Consider the following 12520-nt stretch of genomic DNA (forward strand, 5'->3'; position numbering starts at 1 on the left):
AACGCTTGGATCCAGAAGCCACTTCGTGTGATGTCACACTTAAAGCGGATAATAAAATGCATTTTTTTAAATTATAATTTTTATTTTAAATTGTTTATTTTGTTTTTAATGCTTAGAATGGCCAAGGGCTAAAAATCAATAGTTTATTTTATAAAAACTAACTAAATATATTAAAGTATATCATAAAATACATACTTTATCAATATTAATATCATTCTGTTTTTTAATGTTTATAATGACCATGGGCTAAAACTCAGTAGTTAATTTCTGTACCTTTTTTCACAGATTTGCTCCGGATGTTTTTTGACTGTTTGTATGATGAGGACGTGATCTCTGAAGACGCTTTCTATAAATGGGAGGTCAGTAAAGACCCCGCTGAACAGCAAGGCAAAGGTGTTGCCCTGAAGTCCGTCACGGCCTTCTTCACGTGGCTGCGCGAGGCTGAGGAAGAGTCCGAGGACAATTGACGACAGGACAAACGGGGACACATTGGTCAACAAGTGCTGAAAAGACAATAGTCGATGAAACAATAATTGCATCAAATTAAAATGTAACATAACAAGCAACACATTATGCATCAGGATGGATTTCGAATGGTACGGTTCACTGACATGCAGCGACCCGACGACAACTTACAAATTGCTTGAGCACTAAACAAAAATGTATTATTTATAGAAATGTTGCATTTAAGTTTTTTATTTTTTTCTTTTGTTACTTTTTAAGAGAACTTTAATAATACAAACATGCAACAGTGAAACAAAACGTAAGCTCAGACTCGTTAATTTATTTTTTTTAAGAACCGCATACACAAAAAGGCTATTTAGCATTCACAGCGATCGGTGGGTAGAGAAATAAAGTTCATAATTTTATTATTAATATAATGACAATAACAATTATTAAAATACAACTCGAGTGATTTTTCCAATTGTGGAGAGAGGTTTTATCGGGGTTGAGCACAGACGTGATATGGGCTGCGTTTAGGACATCGGTACTAAAGTGTTTAGTACATGTTTAAGGTTATTCTCTCAATAACCATACCAAATGTTCCTCTGCTTTAGCTTGTTCTTTGTGAAACATTTAATCCGGCAGGAACTATGCATTCAGGGGACTGCTGGGATCACATGAGATGAGAGCTCAGAACGAGCAGACGGGGACGTGTACAAAAACACTAAGGAGATGTTGCTGAACCTAAAGTGCTTGTTATTCTTCATACTGATAGAGCAAATTTAAAGCTTGTAAATAAATGAAAGACAAAAAAGATTCATAAAAATACACAACTGTGGTGATGATGTGTGCATTTACTACGGGTTTGTTAGTGAGGGTTATGAGTCTTAAAGTCGGTATAAACGATGTGTCTGTGGCATTTCATTGTCCACATAATCTTTAATCAATTACCGTAACCTTTTTCCCCCCTTGAAACATCTTATCTTTACTTCTGGTCAAATGGAATGCCTTTAGGGTGGGACTATCAGTGTGGGTCTCATTTTTGCCGTCTTTGTCCGTTCATCAATCTTCATCCAATTTGTTATCAATGGTCATTTTCCAGTGATCCAAATGGTTCCAAAAAGGATTAAATCATTCACCATCTTACATTTGTTCCTAATTTCAGGGCTGTTTCAATTGGATGTACGTCACAATATGGGGGGAAAAGAGGAATTTTAACTTTGGTTTCATGCCAACTTCAAAAAGTTGAGAGTTGGTAACTTAAACATTTAAAATGAAATATTTTTGCATTTGTTAAAATAATAAAATAGACACACTGGCTGAATGAAAATAGATTACTAAATAACTATTAATGTAAAAAAAATAATAATAAATGTAGGTAATTTTTTATTTTGACAAAGCTAATTCAGCTTCATTCAGTCTTTCCACTTGTTAAGTGTGACATCACGTGATGTGGTTTACGGGTCCAAGCGCCATATCAAGCTGTATGGGGAGACTCAACAAAAGGTAAAAAGAAATGTTTACAAAGCAATGTAAAACTTTCGAAATTCACGATCGCTATATATAGTCTAATATCAGATAGCCAGAAAGTGATGAATTTTTTTATAAACTGTTAAAATACTGGTGTCTGTGATGCTGCAAGTCCAGAGAATGTTGTGTACATGATTTTATATAAAATTCACTCTAATGTGTGATATGACTAAAAAGTGGTCATAAATATTTTCCCAATTCAAATGAGTAGCAGCCTGGATGTGGAAACAGTATTGCATATGTCACTGATACATCATGACTAAACAAGTGGTTAGTAGTGTTACATGATCCTGACGAAAATATTCTAATCTACTGATTTTCTCCACAGGAAACAATAATATGAATTTCTACAAAAATATTAAGCATTCTTTGATGAAACCTTACAATTGGTAAAAGGAAAGCTTTTTTCAGTTTGATCAATGCATTCATGCTGAAGAATGGAATGATTTTTTTGTTAGTTCATGATAGACATTTTTCTTTGTCAGAAGCATTTTAATACAATATTCCAGTTGTTAGTTATTGTATTGACTTAAATTTGATGAATGTTTCAATGACGAAAAATATCACATACTTTGGATGGGCTGAAGGTGAGCAAATTACAGATGTTTATTTTGGGGTGAACTATCTCTTTAAATACAAAGGCTCTAGTTGACGATGATTAAAGTAAACTTCCATAAGATAAAAAATTCTCAAAATTTGTATACTGTTAAAAAAAAATGTGTTTTTAAAAAGTAATGAATAGCGTTTAAGTCATTACCTTTTGTTGGTTGGTCGCTCCCTCAGTGCATTTCCCGCCATTATTGACAACTTGTTTGTTGACGAGAACCGTCGCTAAGTTTGATAACTAGAAGGGTAAAACAAACGATGGTAAAAGCAGAATCACCACCGAGAATGCTAGTCGGAAACCAAAATATTAAACAGTTGTTATTGAAAGAAACGCATCGGTCTGGCGGCCAAATATGGAAGAATTTGATGCAGGAGAAAATCTTCAGTTGCTGTCTGGACAGGTAATTAAGTGTATAAACTGCTATCTAAAGGTCACTAGTGTTCTCATCTTCCATAAAATTGAGAGACACCAGAAACAAACTCATACATGTTTGTAATTTTGGAAGTGCATGACATATTTTTCAGTAAACTTAATGACTAGAAGGGTAAAACTAAACAGTGGGTAATGTACAATCACCACAGAGAACGCAAGTCTGAAACTAACATTAAAAAGTTATTGAAAGAATCGTATAACATCGATCTGGCGGGCAAAGATGGAAAAATTTAACACAGGAGAAAATCTTTAGTTGCTGCTGAACAGTTAATTAATTATATGTATAAACCGCTCTCTAAATGTCACTAGTGTTTGTGTATCTTCCATAAAAATGAGAGACCTTTAACAAGAAAACTCATACAGGTTTGTAATTTTGGAAGGGCATGCCAAATATTTTTCAGTTAACTTGATGACTTGAAGGGTAAAATTAAACGATGGTAAAAGCAGAATCATCTCCGAGAATGCAAGTCTAGAATTAAAATATTAGAAGTTGTTATTGAAAAAAAAAAACGCATAACATCTGTCTGGCACGCAAAGATGGAAGAATTTGATAAGGGAGCAAATCTAAATGGTCAATAGTGCTTATGTATCTTGCATAGGACTTTGAGAATCTATTAACACAAGAAACAAACTCAAACTTAAAGCACTAAATAAAGGTATTTTTTTATATGTAGTTTTTATTGCTCTGCTATTTGGGCTTATTGAAAACTAATTAGAATATAGAAGTATCATCTTTTGATATGATGTCCATATATGTGGACTCGTGGTCCAAATTTACATAAAACACTTTTTTCCTGATTCTTTTTAATGCATATTTAACAGAATAGTTTTTTGAACTTGCTTTGACTATCAGAGTAAAACATTTTTCCCATTTTGGACAGTTAAAAATAGTGTTTGGGACATTTCATATGCTGCAAATCAGTTGCAGGATGACACTGAATGTTTTATATTTTGTTACAGACATAAAAAGTATTTTAAATAGCCCCTTAAGAGCTAAAATGTGCCGTCCACGTATTGATAAAAGCATGATAAAAATAAATACTGAAATATTTTTAAGCACAATTTTTCATTTGCTCAGTTTATGATAAAATGCTTTGCAAAACAATCTGACACTTGTTTTTTTGTTTTCAGTTTTATTTTCAAATATAAAACAGAATCAGAGAATCGCTCTCAATAAATACAGAAATTTGATCAAATGATGAATGTAAAAATAGACACACAAGCTGCACTAGCTTTCCAAATGTGAGTGCACACACTGAAGGTTGGGATAACAGCGATTTATGAAAAATAATGCCAGTTGTTCCTCAGATCATGCCAAGATGTGTTCTGTAAAGTGGTATTAATGGCAGTCTTTAAACCTGAATTGTGTTCACAAGCACTCCATAATCTTTGGGATATAAAAAAAACATTAGGCACGTCTTGGAGAGTCAGTTTTAATACCCATTATCCCTGTGTATCAGTGTAAAAAAATGCCACATTTGAGTACAAACTCTAATTGCATGTGAACTGAGGAATATCCTGTGAGATGAAGAAACCTGAACAGTTTTACTACCTACAAATGATGGCTGCAAGGCTAAAGGTACAAAGTTTTTCTTCGCTAACCGAACATTACTTTGCTGTGACATTGAGAACCAGAACTACGAGTGTCACTTTGACAAACATTACAAAAAGTCCAGTTTAAGACAGAAAAGAAACTGTAAATCTCTTTCCATGCTATTAACGAAGAACATTTGCTTGCACAAAAGGTTAAGTTGTTGTGCTTGTCTTCTTGACATGATGGATTGTCGCCCCTTCCCAGACTTGGCATACACCAGAGATTTGTAATCACACCATCATGCTTTTGGGATGAAACCGTTCGACGGTGATGAGAACTATACACAAGTTTGTGGTTTTGAGGAGCAGCAATCCCCAGGACCCAAAGCCACAATGGGATGAAGAAACCAGTGCAGAGTTGTCCTTTCAGACAAGATTGAGTTGTGGGTAAGGCTACGAGTCCTTGAGCATACTGATGCGGGCGAAGATCTTCAGTGCAGGGCCCAGTTTGATGTTCATTGTGCTCATGAGATGATCCTCTTTGAGGAGCATCAAGGCCTGGCCGTCAATCTCCTGAGAGCGAAACTCTTCAGCGATCTCATGGCAACCTGGTGAAAACGACAAAAGATTTTAAGCGACTTAAAAAGTAGGGCTACATGTATGGAAACTGAATCAATACTGAGATACAATTGGTGGGATTTTAAAGCTTAAACCCACCCCACATAAACTACATCTTTTTTCTTATAAATATATAAAAATATATCAAATGTTCATTCAGAGAAGGTGGAAATATTTTTGGTATTGTAGAACTTCAGTTTGGCTTTAAGTCATCTGTGGCCTCTGTAATATGAAGCCAGATTATCTAGCTGGCCAGTTAAGTGTCCGTTTAAAGGACATTCTACCAGAAACGTACATGTTCGCTTTTAAAAAATGTGACAGGGCCTGACTTAAGCTTGTTGTTCTCAAATAAAAAAAATCATACAAAAACAAGCATAAAATCATACAATTCAATGATAGAACACAGTCTTGATCCCTGTCAGCTTCTTCTCCAACAAATTTCACTTCCTTTGAGTCTTAGCCTTAAATGTGTATTGCACACATTTTACGCAAATGTGACAGGACTGACAGAAACATAGAGATAATTGTACATTTATTTGTATAATATATTTGTAGAGTTTATTTATAATTTCAGGTTTTTAATCAATTCATGTGAATGATAAGAACTTAAACTGGCTTTTTCTGAAGTATTTTTTCCTAAATAACAGCTTTTAGCATAACAAACCTATTAAAGCTGTAGGATTAATTGGGCTGAGAACAAGGTCAATGACGAGGTTTGTACATTTATAAAGTGTTTTTAATAATGAAAGAAATCTGAGAATCAAATGAATGACATATTCCTTTACAGAACAACTCACAGAAACCAACCATCAGTCAATTTTAGAAATGTTTGGGATGAATTTTTTTTTTATTCACTGCATTTATTTCAGGGAGAGAACGTACGTTTCGGGTAGAATATCCCTTAGTTTGCGCCAATTCTGGTTGTTGGGTACCATGACAGCAAAGAGTGATTAAAGTTGAGCTGCCTTCATGTTACCCAAAACCCAAGATTGGTGCAAACTAAACTGAAAATAACTGGCTTCCCGCTCATGCAGCTTCATAGTAGAGGCCCCTGCTGAACATTCCTGTATATCTTCATATTGGAGACGTATCGGTCAAAGACAAGACATCTATTTTTGTGTCCACATCGAAATAGATTTATATAGAATCTATACCAGGGATGGGCAAACTCGATCCTGGAGGGCCGGTGTCCCTGCATAGTTTAGCTCCAACCCTAATCAAACACACCTGCTTGTAGCTTTCTAGTGATCTTAAAGACACTAATTAGGGTGTTCAGGTGTGTTTGATTAGTGTTGGAGCAAAACTCTGCAGGGACACCGGCCCTCGAGGATCAAGTTTGCCCATCCCTGGTATAGATTCTATATAAATCTATTTCGATGTGGACACAAAAATAGATGTCTTGTCTTTGACCGATACGTATGCCTGAAAATAGGGCTCTGTGATTAATTGAAATCATATCGAAATGCGATTTGAACATGCGTGATTTCTAAATCGCCTTACAGCATGATTTTTCCGCAGTATGCTGTTTGAACCAATGATAATGCAGAGCTCGAGAACAGGAGACTGAGCTTAGTGACAAATAGCCTGTGGGATGATGAGTTCAGCACAGGAGAACTTGGTGCCCAAAAAAGTCAAATCCGATGTGAGAGATTACTTTGGATACAGAAAGGCTGATGTATCGCAGAACCAAGTAATTTGTAAAAACCTGTCAGTCACATATCGCATCTAATAGCCTGCACAAAGCACAAGGAGCATTGCTTCCGTCAGCATTCAACGCGATTTGCGCTCGTGCTCCTTTGTCGTTGCGCGTTGACCATCAAACGTTTTCTCAGAGGATTACAAACAAACAAAACATTGCTGCAGCACTGCTACAAGTTTTATTTATGGAGAAAATTAAAAAGCACTGGGTGTTTGGGTGTTCTGTGTTTGTCTGAGGTTATTAGTCTACTGAAATGTGCATGTTCTATACAAAGTATGAAGATAATAGCTCAGTTCTTGTCACGTGACTCATGGTTGGGCATGGGATGATAACCGTCTTCAAGGTATACCGTGGTTTGGAAAAGTCAAGGTTTTAAAACAACTCCAGCAGAGTATCTCCAGCAGAAAAGATCCAAAGATGCCGTATTAAATTGTAATAAAATCTGTGTTTTTGAAACAAATGAAGACAGCAGAAGTCTAGCCTGATCTGTTTGCTGCTCCAAAATATCATAAATCTTTCAAGAAATAGAATATATTGTTTTCAAAGGGCGAAAAAGGTTTTAGTTTTTTACCCAGACATTTAAAAAGAATATATTTTAGAGCAGTGATCACAATACTGTGATACCATGATATTTTTATCCAAGGTTATCATACCGTCAGAATCTTATACCGGCCCATGCCTACTCACAGTGTGCTTGCAGCATTGTAAAAGTTAAGATGTTTTCTACTGGGTGCGTCTGCAATATGTGCGCGTCACTCCCGATATGGGTGCAAGCCTCGCGCCTCCATTGTAAATATCTGTGGACGCATATAAAAGTACACGCAACTACTGCTAATATGTGGTCAAGCAGAACATCAAAGCCTTGCTTGAGTTTGATAGCGCACACACAGACAGTAGTCTATTTATTTGTTGTGCCATAGGTGTGTTCTAGAGAACGTTACACCTTTACTAGGTGAGTTTTATTTTCTTTGCCTGTTTTAGAAACATGTTACAGGTCTTGCATAAAGATCTATGATTTTTCCTTCAGATATAGGTTTCAGATTATTGTTCAAGAAAATCGTGATGGGTTTCTTTTGCCCATGTTGCATAGCCCTACTTGAAAACCATTTTTCGGCTTTGACCCATATGCATATAACAGAAAACGCTGACATTATACCGTCACAGTTTTCCCCAGTATCATGGAGCCTAGAGCATTATGGGACCTACCTGGCAGAGAGCAGATGAATTCATAAACATCCTCAACGTTCCACTTTGTGGGGTCGCTGGCCAGGAAGTGCTGCGTGAGTAGAGGAGTAAGCTCTCTGCTGTGATTAAAACTTTCCTCGTGCTCAATCGGGGCTCCAAAGCTCAAGTTGGACAGTGGTGAGATGGGCTCTTCATAGCTGGACATGTCTGAGCACTGGCTGGACTCACCATGACTTGGATGAGATGGATGTGGGGACAACAAAGGAGCTCCTGTGGTCGTTTGAATGCTTGGATTCTATTGAGTGAACAACAAGTGAGACATTTAACCTCATTTATGCATAGACACTGCAATTACAATGTTAAAAAGTGCAATTACCCGTTTCCTGGTTTCTGTGCTACAGTTTTTAGGACTTTCATCTGAGGCTTTCGGCTTCTTTGTGTCCTCCGGGCTGGATTTCCCTGGAAAAAGACCCATTCGCTTTGTGCAGCCAACATTATATCTGGTAGAGATGGAGAAACAGGCCAACCAGCCACTCAATAAAATGCATCAAACATCATTAAAAATAATTAACAAGATACAGAGGGATTAGCATACCTCTTCGCACACACTGTAGAGCAAAACCGCTTGGATCTCTTAAAGTTGAATGCGAAGTCTACATTCCCACAGAATTCACATGTCAGCACTGGCTCGGGTTGATTATTCAGCTCTGTGAAAGAAATTACATTATGGCTGCAATAAGTGATACATCAAATGTTTGACTGAAGGCATCAAATGTTTGGCAACCACACTTTTTTTATATGAAGAGATTTCAAAACCCATGAAAACTTTGTTAATAAGTACAGAACAAAATGGACAGCATTAACTAAACTTTCACCTAAATCAGACTTTTAATAGGCACTGTTTGCACCCAGCATTAAGATGAGCTTTCACTGTTTGCGAACAGGATCTAAGCTTTAACTCTTCCATTTTTGGTCACTTCTGGAGGTAACTGAAAATGCATTCAACTGAACTGCTAACAGGTGCCGTTTACACTAGTGTATTTTCGTTTTAAAACAGAAGTTTTCTTATGGTTACACCTGGCATCCACACTACTTCAGGATCTTCAACTCATGAAAACGGGTGTTCTGTTTCAGTGTAGACAGATTGAAAACAGAAGAGCAGCAATCCACAATTGCTCTCCGAATTGTCTAATGGACTATTTGATATATTGCCAATTCATCAAGCCCTTCTCGTATGACCAGTACACATACCCAATAAACTGCAATTATAAATCCTGGCAAAGTATGTGAATACCCAGTGAGCTAGAATGGTCATCTATAATAAAAGTTTTAGGCTGTATAGTGTGGACGGAGACCACACATTTTTCTTGAAATGCAGTAAAACCACAACTCTAAATGAGAAGCGTTTTCATTCATTATTATAATTTAAAATGAAAGGTGTCGTATGTAGGACTGACAACAGGAATAACTATTAAGCCCTAAAATGCAAGCTGCTCAGATTTCTGGCTTTTATATGGAGCACAGTGTGTGATTGTGTGAGAGAGACCTTTACACACCTACCTTGATATGTTTGATAAAACTAAAAATAAGCAGCTCAGATCTCAGAACATAGTAAACATAGTAAGTGTATTTATGCACGTACACTATAATCTGCTGTTTTACTCCACAGAACTCCATATAAAAGCCAGAAACTTTTTTGCACAGGTCTATCTAAAGGGTTAAGGGTGCCAGCTGGTAATCAACAGTAAAAATGACAAATCTGACCTCTTACCAACAGGGAAAACCACCAACAATCAAAAATGCATCATTATTTGGTGTCATGGAATTGCAAACAAAATATGTGGGAAAAATGAAGTCAATGGGGCAAAAAAAGCCACGAACACAACGAAAAGGGTAGGAAATTTGAACAATACACAAGGGTTAAAATGCACTAGTGTAAACACAACCATAATGTAAAGCCTGATGTGACCAAATGAGTTCAAACATCTACAAAAATATTAGCTACTCTCCCCATAACTGATGACACATGACTAAGTGTTGGGAGAAAGTGCTGTGAAATCTCTCAGCTCTGTAATCTTTGTACCTTGTTGAGACAGATCCTCCATCTCAGAGTCTGTGCTGTGCTTCTGTAGATCTGAATAAGCATGATGCTGCTTCTGCTTCTTTAAATTCTCGATAAGCAAGGATGGACGTTCAACCTGGATATCGCATAAAAAATTAAATAAATAAAAAATATATATTTATTACACAAGGACATACACAGCATATGCAAAAGTTCACACTTATGGGACAAGTGCTTGCTGTTGAAACCTCAACCAGCCAATTGATGTAAATTAAAGGTGTTATATTGTCCACTAGAGGGAAGTGTGCCTCTTTCAATAGCTATATCATAACTTTATTGAATCCTCATAACACACTCGGATCCATTATGCCTCAAACGAGGTGCACTGAAAAGATTCTTTTAAAAAAGCACGGTTTTATTAGGAAAACAACACATTTTTCAGATGCCAATAAGACCCGCAGAATCCACCACTTTTCGCAGAGTCACCACAATTTTTACAACAATTTTTAAAGGGATACAGCCATTAAATTATTTTAGCATTTGTAAAATATATCTAGTTCTGTTCCATATCTTTGGGACGGAGTTATAAATTCAAATAAATTTGATTAATTTCTGTTTACTTCAGTTGGGTCAACACTGGTAATTCTCAAATGATGTTCACATTAATGTTTTTGTTGTTCATGAGAAATTTCTAATAATGCCATCACTTAAAATACTGAGTATTTCACATTCACACATCATTGAGAGGCTGCTGATCAGACAGGTTAAATGAAAAAAACAAGTTGTAACTTCCATTAATGAATTCTTCTGGAACAGACTCAGAAGGCAAATTTGTATTTATTTATTTTTTTGTCTTATAAGGGTTATGCGCTGCCTTTTAAAGCCTTACTTTAGTCTCCAAACCATTATTACTGCATGAAATCGACCAGCATATTATTATAAACCTTTCCTCTTGTGCTTCACAGAAGAAAGTCTGTATGAGATGAAGGTGAGAAAATGACAAAACCAGCTCCAACATTAGAGGTAAGAGAAAATGTTATTACAAATTACTGTGACCAAGTTGAACATGACTGAAAATATCTCAAATGGTTTGTGATTGCAAGGCTAAATGCATTTCCTAATAACATATGAGCTTTTGCTACTACTTCAATATACATGCATTTTATACAACTGTTTGGTTTCAATTTCACTACAGATATGTATGGTTTTGCATCTGTAAAAACACTGTAGCTAAAGTTAACAAAGTATTAGAACTTGCACAACTTAACACTTAAACAAGCACGTCAAACGTAAACAAGTAGACGGGATGGACTGAAATGAGCAGCACTCACGGGAAAAGGCTCCGCTCCCTCCTGGATCACAAATCCCTCGATGACATGAGTGAGGATCTGGGGCTTCACTACTGCCTGTGGCGGCGGTTTACTCTCGCCATTTTGCGGAGCGCTACCGGTCACCGTGGGCGCATTATTGCCGCTGCCCGAGGTCATGGCTGGAGGTGAACCCACACCTGGCTTCACATTCACTCTGCCTGCACAACACGAGCACAACAGTATCCATCAGAAACAGCGCAACATTGAAAGCAAAACCGACTCTTATCCACGAATCGACCCTTTAGAACAGCTCGCTTCAAAGATCCGGTTCATTTATCTTTGACGTAATTGTGTTATACGTCATTGCATGATCAGGGACCTTCCAAAAGCATCATGTTTATAATGTGGTTTCATTTGCTACTTCATTGTTTGTTTTAATAAGGAGGTTGCAATAATTTTAAAACACTACACAGAATATAACCTAAACCATTAAACAATCATAAAAAATCTATTTTTAATTAATTGACTAAATAATTTACATTGATAAATACAGTCGCAAAATAAACACGTTCAGTATGCCTTATCTGCAACATTTCGGCTATTACCAAAGATATTTACATACAAACTGAATCAAAGCAAATCATAACAACAGTTTTATGAACCGATTCTATTGATTCACAGACTCAGAAGAACGATTCATTCACGCTATTCCTTTACACTCTCCCAGTGTTTTTACAAAACATACGTGAAAAGCTGGGGGCAAAACACAATAACATTTACAACCACAAAATATATATAAACTACTTAATATTTGCTCAAATGCACGTGTGTTAATTATTGAACTAACATTATGTAATGTAAATAAAACATCACGTCACCTGCAACCTTTTGTTTATTACTAAAGATCGTAGATGAAGCCCGTAGCAAACACTGATTCATGTGTTAACATGTCTACTATTAGCCCAGGTCAAAGTTATAAGCTTTTTAGTACCATCCGTTTGGAAAAACTGCCAAATTTCAGCTTGTTCTGTACCATCACTTCCATGCTTCCCTGACACTCACACTCTTACGCAAACAACACATCTAAAAGCCCCGTCGCA

At 36.5% G+C, this 12520-nt stretch overlaps 2 protein-coding genes across 5 annotated transcripts in view; one reads left to right on the top strand and one right to left on the bottom strand.

Moving 5' to 3' along the window:
• Positions 1-916, top strand: part of eif4g3b (eukaryotic translation initiation factor 4 gamma, 3b) — a 79810-nt gene extending 78894 nt beyond the window's left edge. Inside the window, exon 32 of the mRNA XM_056448722.1 lies at positions 286-916. Within this exon, the coding sequence (XP_056304697.1) occupies positions 286-467 (182 nt within the window). The 3' untranslated portion in view covers positions 468-916. The remainder of the gene's footprint in view (positions 1-285) is intronic.
• Positions 917-4132: 3216 nt separating this feature from the next.
• The window catches only part of phc2a (polyhomeotic homolog 2a (Drosophila)), a 61826-nt gene continuing 53438 nt past the window's right edge, over positions 4133-12520 (bottom strand). For 3 of the 4 annotated variants that reach the window (XM_056449010.1, XM_056449008.1, XM_056449009.1), the window contains 6 exons: positions 11442-11638; positions 10132-10246; positions 8644-8755; positions 8425-8548; positions 8070-8343; positions 4133-5154 (listed from right to left, as the gene is read on the bottom strand). In XM_056449010.1, the coding sequence (XP_056304985.1) occupies positions 5000-5154; positions 8070-8343; positions 8425-8548; positions 8644-8755; positions 10132-10246; positions 11442-11638 (977 nt within the window). In that variant the 3' untranslated portion in view covers positions 4133-4999. The remainder of the gene's footprint in view (positions 5155-8069; positions 8344-8424; positions 8549-8643; positions 8756-10131; positions 10247-11441; positions 11639-12520) is intronic. The other variant, XM_056449011.1, reaches the window with a different exon arrangement.

This window comes from Danio aesculapii, chromosome 23, assembly GCF_903798145.1.
Source record: "Danio aesculapii chromosome 23, fDanAes4.1, whole genome shotgun sequence".
In the NCBI taxonomy this organism is placed as follows: domain Eukaryota; kingdom Metazoa; phylum Chordata; class Actinopteri; order Cypriniformes; family Danionidae; genus Danio; species Danio aesculapii.